The sequence below is a fragment of the Beta vulgaris genome, chromosome 8 (genome assembly GCF_026745355.1).
Source record: "Beta vulgaris subsp. vulgaris cultivar EL10 chromosome 8, EL10.2, whole genome shotgun sequence".
NCBI classification, from domain to species: Eukaryota; Viridiplantae; Streptophyta; class Magnoliopsida; order Caryophyllales; family Amaranthaceae; genus Beta; species Beta vulgaris.
This window is the reverse complement of record NC_079209.1, coordinates 33,558,001-33,579,745: the sequence shown is the minus strand read 5'-3', so window position 1 is coordinate 33,579,745 and position 21,745 is coordinate 33,558,001. Positions and strand designations below refer to the sequence as shown.

The 21,745-nt window shown below is 42.2% G+C and overlaps 1 protein-coding gene and 1 long non-coding RNA gene across 2 annotated transcripts; both read left to right on the top strand.

Annotated features, from left to right (window-relative positions):
* Nucleotides 1–264: 264 nt before the first annotated feature.
* LOC130589893 (uncharacterized) lies at nt 265–882 on the top strand. The gene has a single exon (XM_057391522.1). It carries the CDS (start codon nt 265–267, stop codon nt 880–882), a length of 618 nt encoding a protein of 205 aa, XP_057247505.1.
* Nucleotides 883–19,703: 18,821 nt separating this feature from the next.
* LOC125492260 (uncharacterized) lies at nt 19,704–20,449 on the top strand. Its single transcript, XR_007268756.2, has 3 exons — nt 19,704–19,900; nt 20,031–20,080; nt 20,192–20,449. It is a non-coding gene; the product is annotated as an uncharacterized LOC125492260 (long non-coding RNA).
* The last annotated feature ends 1,296 nt before the right edge of the window (nt 20,450–21,745 follow it).

Below are 21,745 nucleotides of genomic sequence, written 5' to 3'. Positions count from 1 at the left end.
GGAAAAAGAAAAAGAACAAGAGAAAACCGAAAAAAATCGAAATAGAAAAAGAGAAGAAAAATGAAAAATTGGATAAAGAAAAACAAAAAGCAATAGAAAAGGGGAAGAAGGTGGTTGAAAGGGAGGAATTGGTGAAATCGGTTGCGAGAGTTACTCAAACTAGTCAAAGAGTTCGAAACTTGAAAGTTCTAAACTCTCCTTCACATGACGAGGAAGAAAGTGTTGATGAAGATGAGGTTAGAGTAATCTCTAAAGAAGTTTATGATGCTTGCATTCCTCCTTCTTAGGGAACAGTCTCCTGTTCCTATGGATACCATTCCCCCTACGACTTCATCTCCACCAAAAACTGCATCTCCACCTCCTTTTGCACCACAAAACACTCCAATCCCTCCTCCTACCAAATCACCTCCATCTCCTGTTCCCAAGGAAAAGAAACCAGCTGTTGTTCCTGATCTTAAGGAACAACCTGCCGCCACTAATCTTCCTAACACCTCTCCTTCTTCATCCAAAAACCCTACCATTGGTGCTACTTATGCCCTAGCTCATGCTAGAAGATTGGATTACTTATTTACATTGGTCATGGATCACTCGGAAGTTATGATGGAATTTGCAAATGAAGCTAAGGGAGTGAATGGATTAGTGGAAGGGTTGATGAGCAAGGTTGACAAGGCTTTGGATGGTCAAAAGTTGATTATGGAGCAACTTGGTGATATGACCACATCCCTCAAAAAGATGAACTCGAAATTGATGAAGTTGGAGGATATTGTGCTCAAGCTTGATCAAACCGTTGTCGGAAATCATAAGGAAGTGATGACCAAATTAGATGATGTGGTAGAAGAAGTGGTCGAAAAACCTTCCTCTAGCCTTGAACACTATTCTTAGTTTAGTTTTTTTTTTTTTTTTTTTGTGTGGGAACAAAACTTTTTATTTTGCGTCTTTTCTTTTTTTCCTTCTTAGCATGCTACAATGGAACTATGTTAATTTGACCATTCTAAGTTAAATCTTTTTGCATGTGTGCGTCCCTTGAATGGCTAATATTCTTGGATTGCAGTTTTGAGAGTTGAATGCTTTATTTTCTTATACTAACCAAATTGTTTCTAACAAACTTTAGTGGTGTGATGTGTTTTGGTAGATAAATTTCATCTTTTCGAATTCGTGGACTAATGTTTTTGAAGATGCCAAAGGGGGGAAGTGAAAGGCAATAAGAGTAAATATTTATCTAGTCATGGTTCATGTTCTCACGTTACTTCAAATCGTTTTTTTTAACTTAGTTGAATTACTTTGTTAAAAAGACTTTTATGTGACTTATTTAAATTACATGTTATATTGTATATGCCTATTGTTGCTGTTTCGGGTAAAAACTTGTATTATGTGAGATGAATCAAGATTAGGACTAATGAGGCCCAGATGCTCGAAAACTGCTAGGAGACCTGCACAGGACGAGATTAGACTATCTCAGGGGTGGATCCGGGATCGCCCCTCTGACGATCAAGTCAGTTGATGTATATTAATTAATTGGGATATGTGAAGCAGTTTGTCTAGAATTCATTACCTCATTAAATGGGGATCTGCCCAGTATTTATAGGTGTTGAAATGTGTGAAGAATGTCTCTGCCATGCTGGCACAGAAGTTAAATGAGATGGCTCCCACTAGAGGACTGCCACGCTGGCGAAGAGCTTTAGAGCAAGTGGGGGCCCACTAGGCAATATTGGGCCCAAACATTAGCCCCACGCGAAATATGTGGGAGGGGCCACTGTCGATGCCGCGTGTTTTGCACAATTTATTAGGACGTCCTTCATGGCTAAGTTTTTGTTTATCTTGAAGGGATGGAAAGGCCTGGCTCGAGGTTACCTAGGGGCCAATGAGCCCCAGGTAACTCGAGGAAGTCAAGTTGCATCGCTCGAGGTTACCCAGTCCTGATGAGCTCCAGATAACTCGAGGACGCTAAGAGATCTCGCTCGAGGTTACTCAGGGGCTAATGCGCCTCAGGTAACTCGAGGGAATTAAGAGACCTCGATCGAGGTTACCCAGGGGCCAATGAGCCCCAGGTAACTCGAGGAAGTCAAGCTACCTCGCTCGAGGTTACCTAGTGCTGATGAGCTCCAGGTAACTCGAGGAAGCTAAGAGATCTCGCTCGAGGTTACTCAGGGGCTCGTGAGCCTCAAGTAACTCGAGGGAGTTAAAAGACCTCGCTTGAGGTTACCCAGGGGCCAATGAGCCCCAAGTAACTCAAGGAAGTCAAGTTACCTCGCTCGAGGTTACCTCGTGCTGATGAGCTCCAGGTAACTCGAGGAAGCTAAGAGATCTCGCTCGAGGTTACTCAGGGGCTGATGAGCCTTAGGTAACTCGAGGTAGTTAAGACCTCGCTCCAGGTTACCTAGGGGCCAATGAGCCCCAGGTAACTCGAGGAAGCTAAGAGACCTCGCTCGAGGTTACCAAGGGGCCAATGAGCCCCAGGTAACTTGAGGAAGTCAAGTCACCTCGCTCGAGGTTAACCTGGGCTGATGAGCCCCAGGTAACTCGAGGAAGTTAAGTTACCTTGCTCGAGGTTACCCAGGGACTGATGAGTCCTGGACAACTCGAGGAAGTTCTGAGACCTCGCCCGAGGTTACCCAGTGGCCAATGAGCCCTAGGTAATTCGGGGAAGCGACCTCGCTCGAGGTTATCTAGGGCCCCTGGTTTTATCGAGGGGTATGACACCGACACACCGTAGCTCTTGACGGGTGTCGATCTCAGCGGCGGCGGTGGCTGAGATATCCCCCACTCGATCTGGGTGAGGTGCCTAAAGGTAGGTCTTTGGCCTCCGTCTGGGCGTGAATTACCCAGGGAGTTAGAGCTCCGGCGAGGAGAGGTTCTCATGGTGGCGCATCGGTAGTCCAACACTAGGTTCAGCTATATTCCAGTAAAGCCCTGGGGGAGTTAGTGGAGATTAGTCTAGGAAGCTGGTGCCATTGGGCCTTTTAGGAGGCCCAACTTCTTGGTACTTTGAGGGATGCCTGAGCCCGTCGGGATTTCAACCATCCTTTTCAGGTAGTCTATATAAACAGATGCAAGTACTTTATTTTGCCTCATTACATGCTCTGATCCTCTTGAGACTTTGCACTCTTCTTTGTACGATTTGGAGGGCCCTGAAGGTTGGTTGCTTTACTTCGAGTCGGGGACGGAACTTGAGAACTCTTCCTTTACCAAGGTACGATCTTTCTTCCTTTGCTTCTTTCTTTATCTTTCTAATGGACCACTCTGGATGGAGCCGCTTATCAAAGGATTCTTGGGGCACCTCATCTAGCTCGGGGACCCCGCCTCCCTTTTTAGATCCCTTGTTCGATGGGATTTTGATAGGAGGGGTTCCCGTGGTGTTCGTGGCCTTCGAGTGTCTGGATCCCACTCAGGTTTTCGACGCTCTTCTGTACTCGAGTGTCGGTGCGTCCGTAATTTTTGATGGGGAGGAAGAGCTAAATAACCCCCCCACTCTGTTACCATTGCTCGACCTCGGGCCGTTAGGAGCTACTTAGATGACCTTATCGATAACCAGGTTGTTCGAGTGATGGAGGGGAGCAGTGAGGCTAACTCTCATACCGCGAGTACGAGTGGCAGAAGTGAGGATGCGGTGGATCTGCCTCGGGGGATAGCCCACTTTCATCTTCGAGGGTAATTCATGGATTTCTTGTCAGAGAATCTACGGTTCCTCGAGAGTTCCTTCTTCATTAAACACCCTTATGCTCTCTACATACTGGAACCCACAGAAACGGTCTGTACCCCGCCGACAGGTTGTATTGCACTGTATAAGGCGCATCTCGAGCTAGGGCCGAGATTTCCTTTGGACCCTTTCATAGTCGAGGTGCTATCCTCCTATGGCCTGGCCCTGTGTCAACTTATGCCCAACAGCGTGGGCTCGATGATGGGTTCCTGGCCATTTGTAAGATGATGGACATCAGACCCTCCTTAGCTCTTTGGAGAAACATGATGAAGCTTATCGTCATGTCCGCCACTTCGAATGGGGGAAGGTTGGTGGAGCTTCCAGGTTCGCTACCCCTACAAGGTCGTTGGCGCTATGCCTACGAACCAGAAGTTCTTTCGTACTGAATTCATGTACGTATATGGAGCCGAACAAAGGGACTTTCCTGTGGTCCCTCTACTCGAAGGCCCTAACTTATGGCTGAACAGATCTCTGCCTCGAATGACCGAGGATGAGGGCAGGGTAGCCATTTTTTGTTAATGTGTTACCGTCATCGAGAGAGGTGACTGAAAGCAAGGTTCCTCAATTCTGGAATCCCGCTGCGGAAGATCTGAGCAACAAGCATTTCTTATCAGCGATGGGATTGAGCCCAACCTATTCCCAGGGTAGGGACTTTGTATGCTTAAGGCACTCAACCACCATTCTTTATTCTTTAAAATGATTCTAATGGTGTTTGTTGTTTTGCAGTTATAGCCCGTCGAGAACTGAGCGAAGAGATGTAGAAATGACTAACCGCCCACTAGAGGGTTCAGGAGCAACGGAAGATGAAGCTGTCGAAGGGTGATACCAAGGTCCCTCGAACCCCAACGGTAACATTCGTCTTTGAGCGGCTGTGTTTTTTTTTTTTTACTTAATTCTTTCTAACTTTTTCCTTCTTAGGATCCCTCGAAGAGGCCGAATGTCTGCCCCCTACCAAGTCTGCTATCGTTACCCCTCAAGATCGACAGGGGATACTCCTCGACCGACAGGGGATACCCCAAGATCTAGGGGGAAGTCTGTCGAGGTAATGAAGATAGGGGATGTCTCCTTAACTTGAGAGAAGGATTTCCCTGTCTCGAAGAAGAGGAAGGCATTGGAGCCTGAGGCTGATACTCGAGACTTCACGCAAAAAACCACCCTCGAGAAGGCATTCCTCTTTGACTCGGTGGTCAAGCGGTTCATCACGAAACCGGACTTGGGGGTCATTCGGGGTCTCACCGAGGAGGAGGAAGTCGAGCATCTCCACTCTTCTTAGATCAACGTAAGTTAGCTCTTCTTCCTGGTTTGTTCGTTATGTCGTGAATCATCATTAATATTCTCTTTCTTTCACCACTCGATTCGTATGGCGGTGATGAGCCATCGCTAGACTGCCGGGTCCCGCAAGCTTCGAGCGAGGTTGAAGCAACAGACAGAGCTGGCTGTCGAGCGGGGCAAAGAGATTCAGAAGCTCAACAAAGGCTTCGAGGAGGAGAGGAAACTCTGGGCCCAAGAGAAGGCCATTCTGGAGTAGAGGGCCCGGGACTTGACGAGCCAACGGGACAGCATCTTGCGCATTCGAGACCAAATTATCGAGGAATGGAAGCCTGGAGGTTGCTGAGGTTGCCACTCGAGAGGCCGTGGGGAGGCTTCGAGAAGCCTTTAAGAAGGTGTACCCCCATGCCAACTGGAAGGCGGTCGAGGCGGAGTATGATGCTGTGGTGAATGCCGCATTACTCGAAGGCAACGACCCCGCTCCCGAGCTCTAGGTGGACAATGCCATCGACATAGGTGACCTCCTTCGAGAGGATATTCCACAGATCGAAGACCCCTCAGCTGCCGGGACATCCATCGCTCGAGGAGAGAAGGTGCACGAGGAGAACTCGGGGGACCAAGGAAGCTCGAGCGACAGCTTCTCTTCTGAAAGTAACGATGAGGAGGTAGTGCCCGAGACCTCGGACAACAGCACCTCGAGCAACTCTTCTTAGCTCTTGTATTAAGTCGTCTTTTGCTCCTTTTGGCTTGATTGTACTTAGTTGGGTCCTGCGTGGCTGTTAGGGTGCAACGCTTTCTTTCGATGAAAATGAAGATTCATTTTTAGCTACGCGTTGAACTACTTTCGGACGTAATGTTTGCGTTAATGAAAATGAAGATTCATTCTTTGCTCATCTCTTCATTCCTTGTCTTTTGTTTAGTATTTCGATGTCTTATATATTTCGAGGCTTAAAGGTTTCGCATTTAGACAAGGGGACCCTTCGAGGCCTAAAGCTTTCGTGTTTAGATCAGGAGACTCGCGACCTATGTGGGCGTGGGGCGCGTGAGGTTTCCTCCTGGGCCTTGACACGTGGGGGACCATTGCAGGACAAGTAATTAATGCCCTTTTTGGGGAACTGTGATCTGAGTTGTCTATAAGTACCGACAATTAGTCCTGCAGATTTCGTAATTCTGTCCTCTTTTCTTCTCTCTCTCTAAACTTTATTTTTCACCTTTTTCTTAAACTCGACCAACGATATCTCAACCTCTGATCACTGCCGAGGCCCTTCGAGCGGCTAAGCGTCGCTAGGTGGCTAAGGCTGGCTCTGGCTCGTCCTCGGCCTCGAGGGCAGTCTCGGAGGATTCTCTGGTGAAGCTCGAGGCTGACCCTTCTGTCCAGGAGAAGAAGCAGTCTCCTATCCCCCTGGCCCCGAGCTCCGAGCCAAAGGACGTTAAGGTCGAGGACCTGGCGTCGGTCAAAGCTGAGGACCCTTCGGCTGCTCCCACCTAGAGTGTTGCCGTAGTTGCGACGGCCTCGAAGAAGAAGTCTTGGTTTGAAGATACCAGGACACTACCCTTCTCGACCCTCTCGAGGTTCGACAAGGCCTCGGAGCATTTAATGACAGAGCTGGATGAAAGGGCGTGCCTGACGCCCGATGGGCAGGAGGTCGAGGCCGTTAAGGCGACTATGACCGAGGTATGGTAATCTTTTATGTTACTTTAACGCTTTCTAACACTCCTTCTCTTTATCAGCTGTCGATCAGGGTGCTGGCCCTGGCTCGAAGGTCTGCGCCCGGGATAGCCGCTGGGGCTGTCTCGTGAGAGATGTCCTGGGACGTGAGAAATACTCTCGTCAATCGACTTCGGCTGGCCGAGATGCGACTCTCGGAAACCCAGGACTCGATGGCTAGGTCCTTTAAGGCTTTTGAGGAGAAGAAAAGGGAGCTCGAGCAGGCTCTCGAGGTTGCCATCTCGCAGAGGGACTCCACCAGCAGAAGGCATAGGGCGGCTGCCAAGGACTGCAAGAAGGCTGATCAGCGAGTCAAGAAGGCTCGAAAGAGTGCTGAGGAGGCCATTGCCAAGGCTCGGGAGTGTCGGGAAGCCGTGGTGAAGGACGGGAAGGACTCCGATGAGGGGAGGACCTTCCTCGAGGATGTCTCTCTACAAGCCTCTGAGATAGGTCAGATCGAGGCTCTCCGCAAGGTGCCATTGGTCCTTGAGAGACTTGCCCTCGGTCTTTCCTGGGCTGAACTTGAGGAAGGGGCTGTTGAGGCAGGCCAGGCCGAGGACCAAGTTCCTCCCCCCGCCAATCTTGAGGGGTGAACTGTGGCTCCTCTCCTTTTCTTCACGGCTTCACGCAGTTTGAGGGGTGAACCGTGGCTCTTCTTCTCTTCTTCACGCCCTTCCTTTTTCCTTGTCTTCTTTCCAGGCTTTTCTTATGTCTCCTACTAGGCTTAACATTGGACCCTTAGGCTTTCTTGTTTGATCTAAGTTTTTTCTTGAACTTGCATCGTAGCGACTTTGATAGCTTGTACTATGATTAATGGAATAAAACTTCGATTATTTGTTGCTCATTTGTTTGTCCTTCGAGCTTATATGCCTTATATTTTGTTCTAGAATTAATGTTGTTCCTGAGTAATCTCGAGGCCTTTTTTAGTTTATGCTCGCTGTATACTAGCTGAGTGAGCTCTAAGCTGTTACATAACAAGTAATTCACAAAGGCAACTGTTATACGTAATGTCCAAAAGACAAAAGGCAAGTGACTTGCGATGTTTACAAAAATCGACATGCTTTTTTTTTAGGGACTTACAAAATTATTACCAAAGTGCCTATATGGTATGCCCCCAAGCTCGAGGGACAAACCATTTAGACATAAAATTTTCGAAGGTTGTCCGTGTTCCAAGGTCGAGGAAGGGGATTCCCCTATTGGTCTTCAAGGCGGTAGGTGCCTGGGCGGACTATCGAGGTCACGCGATATGGTCCTTCCTAGTTGGGCTGTAGTTTTCCCGACCGAGGTTGTCGTCCCGTGGACTCAAACTTCCGGAGAACCCAGTTATTGACCTGAAAGGGTCGCTACTTGACTCGACGGTTGAACACCCGGGTGAGCTTGAGCTTACAAGAGATGGCCTTAAGGAGGGCTATTCCTCGAGTCTCGGGAAGGAGATCGAGGTTAATCTTCTTTTCTTCGTCATTGATGTCATGATCATAGATTGTGATCTGGGGTGATGGAATGCCCAATTCGACTGGTAGGACAGCTTCGCTTCCATATACTAAGTTGAAGGGCGAGTGGCCTGTTGCTTCTCGAACGGTTGTCCTGGTGGACCAAAGAATTTGAGGTAGGTCATCGATCCACGAGCCTTTTGCTCCCTCGAGCATTGTTTTGAGCCCTTTTAGGACCACCTTGTTGGCTGCTTCTGCCTGCCCGTTAGTCTGAGGTCGACTAACGACGAAAAAAACTGGTTTCAATTCCAAACATCGAACAATATTCGCGAGTTGGGCCACTGTTGAACTGTTGGCCATTGTCTGATATAAGGATTTGAGGGACCCAAATCGGGTGATCAAGTGCTGCCAGATGAATTGTTGAACTTGTTTGTCAGTGATGGAAGCCAGAGGTGCCGCCTCGACCCACTTGGTGAAGTAATCGACACCAACCAGCAGGAACCTCCGTTGCCGCAATTCTGGAGGGAAAGGTCGTAGGAGGTCCATGCCCCACATGTCGAATGGCAAGGGGGCTTGGATAGTAGTTAAGGTGCTTGCCGCTTGATGGGGTAAGTTGGCATGCATCTGTCATTCTTTGCATTTTTGAACCATAGCTGAGGCATCTTTCCTCATGGTGGGCCAATAGTACCCTGCTCGAAGTGCCTTAGCGGCAATTGTTCGCGCCCCTTGGTGGCTTCCGCATGCCCCTCGATGAGTCTCTCGAATGAAGTACTCCCCTTCTTAGGGGGTGAGGCAATGAAGGAGGCGGTGAATGAATGATTTCTTATATAACTGCCCTTCATGATAGGCAAACCAACGAGCTCGCCTTCAAACTCGTTCTGCCACGAGCTCATCTTCAAGGAGGACACCATCTCGAATGAATACTATGATTTTGTCCATCCGAGTAGGACTTCTGTCGAGAGTGGTTACTCCTCTGTTAATGTTGGGCGCCTTCAAGACTTCCCACATGATGGGTCGAGGTGAGAGATCATTTGTCGAACTTGCCAATCTTGACAAGGCGTCTGCTTGTTGGTTCTCTGATCGAGGGATGTGCGTTATGGTGAAGAGGGATAGGCCCAAAATTTCTTCTTTCACCTTCCTTTGATACATCCTCATACTATCGTCCTTTATCTCGAACTCCCGTGTTACCTGTCCAACGATTAGTTGAGAATCAGAGTGGGCCTTAAGTTCTCGAGCGCCGGTCGCTTTGCAAAGCTGGATGCCTAAGAGAAGTGCTTCATACTCGGCGTCGTTATTTGAGGCGGCAAAGTCGAACTTAACTGCATACTCAGTTTTGTTGGTCTGCGGATTGAGGATCAGGAGCCCAGCGCCACACCCCACTTTGGATGACGACCCATCGACGAAGTGGTTCCCGGATCCTTCTTCGATGGGCTCGGGCCGGGATGTCCATTTTGCTATGAAATCAGCGAGGGCATGTGCTTTTGTAGCGCGTTGGGGCTCGAATTCTATGCCGAAGTCTGATATTTGGTTGGCCCAATCAGTCACCAACTCACCCTGCTCGAATGGTTCCTCCCTTCGATCACTTTTCGCATAGGCTGACTTGTGCGAACTTTGATAGGGTGAGCCTGAAAGTTAGGCTTAAGCTTCCGAGTTGCAAGAACCAAGGCAAAAGTCATTTTCTCAATCGGGGGATACTTGGACTCTGTGCCTCGGAAGGCGTGGCTCATGAAGTATACCGGATGTTGGTTCTTCTCGCGCTCGGCCAAGAGGACCGCACTAAGAGCGTGCTCAGATACAACAAGGTAGACGAAGAGCGTTTCTCCTGGTAAAGGTGAGACTAACTTGGGAAGATTTACTACATGGCTTTTTAGTTGTTTGAATGCTTCTTCTGCTGAAACATCCCATTCGAATGTAGACTGTTTTAAAGCTCGAAAGAAATAGAGACTCTTGTCAGCGGATCGAGAGAGGAAACGCCCTAAGGCCGCCATGCAGCCGGTTAGGTGATGGACTTCTTTAACAGTTCGAGGACTTTTCATCTCGATAATGGCCTGAATTTTGTCGGGGTTGGCCTCGATCCCTCTTTCGTCGACAAGGAAGCCTAGGCACTTTCCTCCCCTTGCACCGAAGACGCACTTTTTCGGATTCAGCTTCATGTTATAGGTGCGCAAAGTGTTTCCCTTAGGTCGGAGAAGTGATCTTCTTCCTTCTTGAACTTGACGATCATGTCGTCGACATAGACCTCGACATATCGTCCAATATGCTTTTCGAACATCTTGTTTACAAAACGTTGGTAGGTGGCCCCGACATTCTTGAGGCCGAAAGGCATGACTTTGTAGCAATATACCCCTGAGATTGTGGTGAAGGTGGGGTGGACTTGGTCTTCTGCGGCCATCGTGATCTAATGATACCCCGTATTTGCATCCATGAAGCTAAACAATGCATGGCCAGCGGTCGGGTTAACCAGCCTATCGATCTTCGGTGGAGGGAAATCATCTTTTGGGCAGGCCTTGTTCAGGTCTGTTAAATCGACGAACATCCTCCAGGCTCCGGTTGGCTTTCGGACCAGGACCACGTTGGCTAACCACTCGGTGTATTGGCACTCCCGAATGAAACCGACGGCTAACAACTTTTGCACCTCCTAGGAGGCCGCTGCACTCCTTTCAACCCCTTGGTGCCTGAGTTTTTGTTTGGTCGGCCTGTATCCTTCTCGAATGTTGAGCCGATGGACCATAAGCTTAGGGTCGATTCCAGGCATCTCGTCGACAGTATAAGCGAATACATCTTGGAATTCCTTAATGACTTCGAGGATTTGGGTGCTAATTCCTTCAGTGACCTGCTTGCTGATTCGGATAGTGCGGCCTCGTTCACTATCGATGCACACTTCTTTATCTCGATCCGCAAGACGAGGCCTCTCGTACCGCTTCGGGTTCTCAGCCATGTAGAGTCCCATCACAGGGAGGGGCTCTTCTGGCTCGGGGCACTTTCTTTTTCGGGAGACTCCCTCGTTCTTGGTTTTCAAACTGTTGACGTAGAATTGTCGGGCAGACTTCTGTTCGCCGAACAATCGAGCAACCTTCCCATCATCCCCCTCGAACTGCAGGTGCAGTTGATGCGTCGAGATGGCAGCTTTAACTTTGTTGAGTATGGGCCGCCCTATAATCACATTATAAGGAAGGCTGGTGTCGACCACTAGGTAGTCGATGATGACATTTCGACCTTCCCCCTTCTCCCCCATTCGTGTGGGCAGCTTTACCGAGCCGAGGGGGTGAACGGACTGTGCCCCAAATCCCACCAACGGCTGGTCGATGGGATCGAGGTCCTTTTCTTCGTATTTCAGCTTCCTTATGCAGTCCATAGTGATGATATCTGCACAGCTCCCTGTCACGGATGGCATTCCACGCCCCGCAACGTGGCTGGGCAGCAGCAGTGGGCTGGGCGCCCTGCGCTGCCCCAACGAGGGATGAAAACGCCACAAGGCGTTTGGTGGGCCAAACGAGCTCCAAATGGGCTCAAATTTTGGGGTCCGCCATATTTTGGGCCAATGAAGATAATGGTCGAGCCAGATTTTTAATTTGAGGCCCAAAAATAGGTCATGGAGCACAGGTATTCTCGGTGGTGCACCGGAAGCTTCTAGAAGGGCCTAGCAAGGTCTTGGAGGTGAGCTTCTAGGCTAAGGTACTTCTAGAATGCATCTAGAGTCTTCCTTGCTGTACATATGAGTTGTAGAGTGTCTAGAGTGTTCTAGGACAGCTTGTATGTAGAACCCTCCAATTGAGGAGGTGCGGAATATTCTAGAACTTAGGGAAAGGAGGGATGGAGGCCTATAAATAGGCATCCCCATTCATTTGTACATATCATCCAACACTTGTAATTTTCTCTCCAGCAATTTAAGAGCATTTCTCTTAAAACCTCCCTTGTTTACTCACTTTCGTAGCCATCTTTTCCATACTTAGAAATTTTCGTAGCACACTTAGCTTAGCCAAGCTAGCCAAGCCAAGCAGTCGGGTGCCTTGACTTGCCTTCCGACGGGAGTGTGATGCAAGTAGGCCACGTATAGCGATTAGAAAAGAGTCGGTACGTGACATCCCGCTATTTATCAGAACTCGACCTACCCACAGATTGGCTATTTTCATTTCGACAACCAAAAGGTCGTCATGCGGGGTTTATATGGGTCGATGGCTATCTTTGAAGGTCATAGTATTTCTGCCTACGAATGTGCTCGAGGAAGAATCGAGCCTTAATTGCTATCTTAAACGCTTCCCAGTTAAAGTTCTCTTGAGCTTTAACAATTGGTCCAACACATTTTCCCACCAAGTATCAGCGTCCTCGTGCAAATAAAAGGTCGCTTGCTCTACTTTCTTGGCCGTAGCAGCTTGCCGTGAAAATCTTTTCAAAGTCTCTTATTCAGTTCTCGAGAAGTAATGGGTCTTCATGGTGGTTGTTGTTGACCTGGTTTTGAAGAACTAAGCCAAAATTCTGAGCTAGTTGCTCGAGAATCCTAAGTCGTGCTGCAACTTGTTCAGGAGTTTCAGCCATTTGGTTTTCTTATCGCCTTACTCTAGATCGTGTGTAAACGTATTGCATAAGCTACCTGCGTTATTCACATTGGTGTTCCCACCATTCACATTGATCTTTAAACAAGGGCTAATTAACATAAATACATATTCAAAGCTCATTCGATTCATTCACTTTCCACACAGCATATTCACGTCATATACCAAAATTTCGGCGTTTCATTACTCATGCACGTTTCATCACATAAGAGTTATCTTAGTTTTCGTAACTGAGAAATACTAGCATCAAAAAGCAAATAAGTTAATACTAACGTTAATAAGTCTACTACGGGTTTTCTTAGATTCCTAGTGGTTAAGTCTAGCTGGGGTTCAAGGTTTTACTCTTCATACTCAGACGGATCTTCTTCCTCATCTTCATTTTTATTTTCACCATGGTTTTCAACGAGTGGGGCAGGGCTTCTTTCTATTTCTTCATTATCTATATAGTCGGGTTCATCGTCATCGGAGGTTGCGTAGTCATTAAGCCACTTGGCTCTGGCATCAAGCATTCTTTTCTCCAGGTAAACTCAATGTGAGATACCACTTCCCTTTCCATGTGTAGCGCTCATAGTTTGGCCTTCCATTTTTCAGAATATCAGAGTATTCACTCTTGATTGCGGCATAAGGGCCATCGTTGGGAAGAGTGTGAATTAAGACATCAGCTTGCTTAGGTAGCATGAGGTAATCTGAATACCCGTGACCTTCATTGAGGTGATAACACTTCATGGTTAATCGTAACCTATAGATGTAAGCTGAAACGGACTCTCCTACCCTCATCCTTAGGAGGTAAGGTCCTTGACGTGGGGTTCTGGTGCATTTCCTGGCGGTCATACGTGTCCTGGCCATCTAATAAAATATAAACAATTAATAAGTACCTTTAATGAGTACTTTCATACATGCACACATAACCCATTCATACTAAATCCTTAAATCATATTTTCACCTTAATTCATTTCTCCTAAATATTTTATTATCTTGTCTTCCTAACAAATTTTAAGTTTAAACCTATTTGATCCATTTTCCTTAATTACTATATTTTAACAACTTTAATCTTTCCCTAGTTAATCTAACTCCGCTCTGATACCATTCTGTAACACCCTCGCCGACCCAAACCCTTATTCGATAAAACTCGGGTTTTGGGGGAAAATAAACCCACGAGGGTTCGGCTCGATGGGTGGTGGTACAGCCGCAATTATCTCCTTGGAAATAAATGAAAGACTAAGTTACAACACACCAACTCAAATTCATTAATCATTACAACTAAGTAAATTATTCATTAAACATTACTAATTAATAAAATATTATTTCAGAGTTCCAGCGGAAGCTAATCATATGCTAAGTGTATTACAACTCTAAATGATCTCCCTTTTGTTCCCCCGATCGATCACCCACCTGCACAAATACATTGAAAAGAGACAAGAGAGACAAGCTCCCAAAAATCAGAAAAACTGAGTAATTCCAACTCTATCCCGTAAAATACTTAAGTTGAAAATACTTTGTAAAATAGTAGATTTAATAGTTTTGGAAGACATAACACATATAAACATATATATACACTGAATAATCATATCATTGATTCAATTAATCCTGTTATTCAAGGAGAGGAAAGAGAACACCGTAAGCTGGGGCTAACCCCTGTAACCACTTACTTCAACATTGTAGGCCGGGGCAAACCCTTGTAACCACCTACTTGTAGGCCAGGGAAACCCCCTGTAACCACCTACGAAAAATCATAATGGCCATAATAACATATTCAATCCATCATAATCTCAATCCATTCATAGCGATTCCAATAACTCATATCATAAACACAACCGTAGCTTGAGTTCATTTATCATTTCAGATTTATAATAATTTCATTATCACAAGTTCTTAATGATTTCGACTTTCATAATTTCCCAATAATAATAATAATAATAATAATAATAATAATAATAATAATAATAATAATAATAATAATAATAATAATAATAATAATAATAATAATAATAATAATAATAATAATATAATAATAATAATAATAATAATAATAATAATAATAATAATAATAATAATAATAATAATAATAATAATAATAATAATAATAATAATAAGTATAATAATCATAATAATGATAATAATAATAATAATAATAATAATAATAATAATAATAATAATAATAATAATAATAATAATAACAATAATAATAATAATAAAAATAACAATAACAATAACAATAACAATAATAATAATAATAATAATAATAATAATAATAATAATAATAATAATAATAATAATAATAATAATAATAATAATAATAATAATAATAATAATAATAATAATAATAACAACAACAACAATAACGATATTAATAATAATAACCATAACATTACTAAATGACACTAACTGATTTTAATAACGTTATAATAAACATCTTTGTCATATCTTGTCATCGTCCATTGTCATGATTCATAATCAAAATCCATAATCGTTGTCCATTTTGACATTTGAATCCATAATCCTCATTAAGTCGATAATCCATAATTATAGTCCATACTTATAAATTTTATAAGCATATAATAATCACGTAATCAATTCGTTTTACGCTAGGGGATCTATGTTTAGATGGACATCGGAGATTACCCCGTGACGCGTGCCCAAAAGTTAAGTTTACCGAACAGATTAGGGCTCTTGATAATCCTCATCTACGAAATCGGAGTCTATAATAGATGTTAACGAGATCTAAGTTAGTTCCTAAATAACCCCTTTCTATATACGTATATAAAATAAACGATTTAAATAATACAAATAACTTTACAGAAATTCTTATTGATTTTAAGAGAGTTTATAAATCAAAGTAAATCATTTATGAAATCATTTTAAGTTCTCACGAAAGTATTTCAACTTAATTTTTTATTAACTTGAATAATTAAGTTAAACATGAAACTAACTTTACTAAAGTAATTAATTTTGGAAGGTTATTGAGTTTTGGTTTCAAAAATTAAAAACAGAAGACTAAATAAAACTAATAAAACAAATAAACTAAAAAGAAAAGAAAGAGAATGATATGAGTTTTAAAACAAGGAACACTACAAGAATAACGCTCATCAACGACGGGAAATCCTGTTGCTAATAATGCGTTTCTCGTCGCAGACGCCTTTTACGACGAGATTTCCGTCCCGTCGTCCCCGGTCGCAAAAGGCTCCGTCGCAAAAAACATTACGACCAGTTTGGATGACTCGTCGTCATTGATTTTTTACGACGAGGTGAAAATCTCGTCGCAAAACGTTGTGCATCTGCGACGAGATTACCGGCCGCAATTCAGTTTTTGAAAATTCAAATGATTCTTTTTACGACCAGAATTTCTTGTCGTAAATCTCATTTTTTAAAGTCATTGTTGACGTAACTACGACTAATTTCCGGTCGCAATTATACTCTTGGAACTTTCTTATTTCACCACTAACGACCATAATTCTTGTCGCAATTCTTTTTTATGCATTTCTTGCAACACATTTTACGACCATAATTCTTGTCGGTGTTCTTTTATTAAATGATTTTTATAGCACCTTTTTATGACCACATTTGTTTCGTTTGACCAAATTGTTACATTCTGCGACCATTCTTGCTTTGCATTCACTATATTTACCTGTAAATCATATACCACTCACTTCGAATATCGTGATAAAAAATAATTCATAAGTACATAGCTAGATGTCCAAACACAAGTACCAATAACAAAAGTATCTACAATCTTAGCTAACGGTTCAATACAATAAAAAAAGTCTAGAAAATCTGTCAAAAGTTTCACAAGCTAAAAAACCATAACTATTGTAGTTCTTCCACATTGTAGAAAATGTATAACCAACAATGTTAGTCCGTATCATTCCAACTCAAGCTTCATGTAAGGATCTCCTCCACATGTCATTGTTACTATTAGTTTTACCCAATCATGAGTCGCCTCGCTACTAAGCCCGGCCTAAAACAAAAGGTAACAAATTATAAATTACAATGTATAAATTTTTAACACATAACAGATAAAGTAGAAGTATAAATAACAATGAGCAAAAAAATTAGTGTAAACTATGAAAATTCAAATGATTCAGACCATGCAACATAATTCATTTTATTCTATACGAATATTTGCAACTTCTGATCTCCTTAATTAAGTATGTAGAATCAGGGAGCCCTGATGCAACATAATTCATTTGAAAAAAGGTTTAACAGATGCGACGGATACAAATCTTGATTCCAATGTTTGTTGATCAAAAAACATAACCTTTTATAACTACTAGCTGGCATTTCATAATATATTAATAACAAGATGTTAATAAACATAAACATTGCTGGTGAGTTGATTCACCAACTCCGAATCACAATCCCCCCAAGCTAAAGTGGCAGATTAAAGAAATGGAAGGAAGTAATAAGGTTGACATGCCAATGTCTTTTTTTGACAACTTATTCAAACAAATGAGCCCAGCTAATACACAAACCAACAAAATCAATTAAAGAAACATTATTAGTGGCCATTAATGATTTTTTAAACCAAGCAAGAAAAGGAACAAACCTGTGCTTTTGTAACTTTTAACATTGTGAATTCTTATGGCTTTTTTTTTTAATGAGGATATTGTGATCTCTTTTGTTATAAATAAACATATCATGGTTTTACTACACACATATGTTAAATGAAATAGGCGCATCTTATTGCTATAAAAAGAGCAGAAAAACATGTTATTATCTCCTAATTTCGTTCCAAAATGCAGAGATCCAGCCTTCTATTCATTTTAATATCATCAACAGCAAATTAGAGACATTTAATTCTTTAAAGGTTAGAAAGCGTAGTCACCTGGAATGTTATGCATAGCTTGGTCCCGACCACTAGTTCGTTGAATATGAGCTTCCATTTACATGTTTAATTGTTCTGCCATATCATTCATCTTTTTGCCGTAGTCCTCCTTTATTTCATCTATTTTTTTGTTAAGATCAACATTTTCTCGTTCCTTCTCTTGGATATGTGCCATAAGTTCTGCTCTACTAGGTAAAGGCCCTCTTACATCTTTAGGTGTTACACCAAAACCAAAGCAAACAACGCTACCACGATCTTGTTCCCCAAAGCATTTTTCGACAACTTCAAAATGTGATAGGGATGGATTCTCTTTCTCAACTTCAACTATCTCATTCTAAAATAATAAAAACACAAAAAAGAAAAGTTTATTGTGAGCTCACATAAACATTATTTTGAACATTTTAGAACATTTTAGAACATTTGTGAAAATATTACATACATATTTGCCATCCTCTTCTTCATCTAAATTTCCAGATTTCCTTTTCCTCGTCCTCTTAAAAACAGCTGATATTGGAGGCGGTTCCTTCCCTTCTTTACCTCCCTTCATATAAAATAATCAAACCATCAAAGGAGCATTATATAACGAAAAGACTATAAATTAAAAATCTTACCATATCATCCCAAATTACTTGTCTGAATGGCATGCTACCAGTGCGATGAGGCATTGTTAAATGTCCTCTGTTTCCGGAATTTCTAGAACTAACTTTCTACAACCACAAAGTATATGTTAGTAATTAAACCTCTATTAAGAAAAAGAGTTGTTAATCATTACAAAAATGACATACTAAAATGCTAAACATTAAGAAAATGACATACTTTGAAATTGGAACTTGTAAAATGCTCTTTCACCAACCACTCCCAATCCTCCTTTGTTAGATCATTTGGCGTTTCTTTTAATGCATTTTCCGTACCACCTTTTTTTATTATTGAATTCTGCATCAAGATCCCTCTCCAGTTCTGCCACAATCTTTTCATATGGCAGAGGGTTATTGTGCGGTCCAACTCAAAGCCATTTCCTGCAAATTTGTTCTACAAAAGAAAAAATTTGGAACACAAATTAATGAAAACAATGTTGTGTATGCAATTAAGGTGTATGCGATATAAAGGTCAAGTTAGCATTACCACAACTAATTGCCACATATGCTCCTTTGCACTATCATCTATCTCGTTCCATGAATGCACTCTAACTGGACAAATTAAGCGATCTCGAACAATTTTGCCCATGTGCCTTGTCATTTCCTTATGGTTGTCTCCAACTGGACCACTGTTATAAAAATTCAGCTCTAATTTCTCACCTTCTTTAAGATTCCCACTTTCTTGCACTTGTTAACACCCCTTGGCTTTGCATCCGATCTCCTATTTGTCTTCCTAACCGTAGGGGTGGATACTTTATTAAAGCAACAAAAAATCATTAATGGGATATAAAGAATTAAAGCTTGAATCATAACAATTTGATGTTCAAATTTAATTTCATACCTTCCTCCTAGATCCTCAAGGCATCTCGTGAAGAACTTTGATCAAGAAACTTACTAATTGCATCATTATTGATGGATCTTTGTAAGAAATCATCATGGTCTATGTCCTCATCAAGAGATAAAGTTGAAGGAACGGAAGTAAGCTCTTTTTCCATTTCCTCATTAGTAGTCCGTTGGTTCATTTGGCTTGCATTAGTTACATTTAAATTTGAAGGTAAGGAAGTAACATGTACATGGTTTGTGACCCTAGGGGAAGTAACTGTTTCACCTAAAGTGGACGAAGAAGGGGATTTTGCATTAAGCGATCTCGAAAATAATGTAGCTTTTAGTCCTTTACCACGATTTTTACCAAGTATTCCAGGTGCCAGAAACATGTTCTTCTTCCCACTTGGTGTCATTATGACATACACGAAAACTTAACCTGTCCATGTATTACTTTTAGTTAGTGGCATGTCAAGAGATAAAGTTCGGGATCACAACCGGATCCAAGATTTAAAACCATAGTCCAAAAAACAAAACGAAGGTATAATTCTGTTTACAATTTGCAGAAATATATAATAAAAAGACCCAATACATAATATTATGAAAGCAGCCAAATACATTTTCAGCCAAATATTATTGATGAGAAAGTAGATAAAAAGATGTAAGTTGATGGTGGACCAATTATTAGAGTTGCCTATTGTCATCTTATGGTGCTGGAAGAAGAACCAGCACACGTGGGTTGTGGAATATGGGTAGGACTAGTGAAAGGTAGTTACTAGAGGAGAGAAAAATCATATATACCTTACCCTGGTATACCATTCTGTACCTTTTCCATGGTTGTGTGCATATGCTTTTTCTGAGGGATCATAAAGCAATAAATTCATATATTCTGGTGATAGGAGTTTTTTGTATGTATAGTGATGACAAGTATTCTGTACCCCTTGGCTGACATTATTGATACCTTGTGCGTTGGGCTTCTTATTTATTCAATTTTTTGATGTTTCGTCATTTATTCAATTTATTCAATTTGTTCCTACATTTTCAGATCTGTTATTCAATTTGTTCAATTTGTTCCTACATTTTCATCTTGACAGGTACATGGACCTGGGGCTGACATTATTGATGAGAAAGTAGATAAAAAGATGTAAGTTGATGGTGGCCTTCTTATTTATTCAATTTGTTCCTACATTTTCTGTTAGATGATCTTTAAGACACATATAAGAGAGACTCAAGTTTTTGATGTTTCGTCATCCAGGAAGACTTCTTCATAGTATTGCATGACATTCTGGCTGAAATTGAAGAAGTTATTGAGCTTCATCCAGTCCCAGTTATTGATCAGTACAACTATCTTTACTTTTTTTGTTTGCCCTCTTTGGTTATAGAATAAAATGATATATTACCTCAAATTATGGCTTCTGAATATTAAATGTGTTGAATAATCGCAACTTGAACTTCTTAATCCTGTATGGCTGATCACTTGTTGTTCGTACATGCACTACAACAAAGCAGACAATATAGAGATAGATAATACAATTGTCATGATTATATATAAGGCCATAAACTAATCACTTTACCAACCAATCAATTTGTAAACTTATCCACAGATAAATACATGTCAATGCAGGATGAATAAGCCGTTCCACACCCCCTCCTACAGCCCCGCACACCACCTCCTACAGCCCCTGCACACACCCCCACTCATGTAGCCCCTGCACACACCCCCTCCTACAGCCCCTGCATACCCCCTCCTACAGTCCCTCCTACAGCCCCTGCTACTCACCCTCCTAAGCCCCTGCTACACACCCTCCTACAGCCCCTGCTACACACCCTCCTACAGCCCCCTTGCACACACACCCTGTAACAGCCCGCACTTTCGAGCTGTTAGCTAATTATACTTAACATTCACTAATCACAATTAACACTTAATAACCTCGAATTAATATTTACTCGCAGCGGAAACATAAACCTTAAACCGATCCTGGACCTGTGGGTCAGGGCCCACAACAATCAACCGCAATAACCAGATAACATATTACATAATATCTTGCTCGACTTCTAAAGCAATATAATAATTTATTTACAAATAAGGATATATAATCCTAATACAACCTTTGAACCATTGCATCTAATTATAACCTTGATACCTAAATTCTTCCTTTTACTCCATTCCGAGCCTCCCACGCACGAACCTGCAGATCACTAACAATGAACTCTGCCCCCACCAGGACAGGTTCCAAGAACCAAATCAGGAAAACTGAGTACACACTGTCCAACCAGAACAACTTTTCGGTGGCTTAAAACGTATTTACAGATCTAAACTTATCTTATAAAACAATTGTAATCAAGATTTTTCAAGACATTTGAAATCAAGATATATCAAAGTCATAATAAAGAAGTATATAACAATATTGGAACACAGTTTGTAATGCTACTTAAGTAGAACTAATACGATCTTCCGAAGTCAACTCTGACATACTTTATATCAATAAATCTCTCCCACTTCTGTGGATCATACACAAAAACATTCAATCCATACAACCCAAAAACCATTACTCCATACGTATATCGTAGTTAACTCCTCCATAAATTCCTAACAAGCTCCTTGGTAATCATTTCCAAAATTGGCGCATGAACTCTATAACTTGGGTGAGTAAAACATCATTTCAGAAATTAAAGTTTAAAATATCTTTCTACTAAACCATTCAAATACTCAAATACATATTCTATTTTTCTTTCAGAATTCATATTATACCGGGGAAGGGAACACGAATAGAGTTGCCTTACAGGCGAATTCTCTAAGCTTTTTACA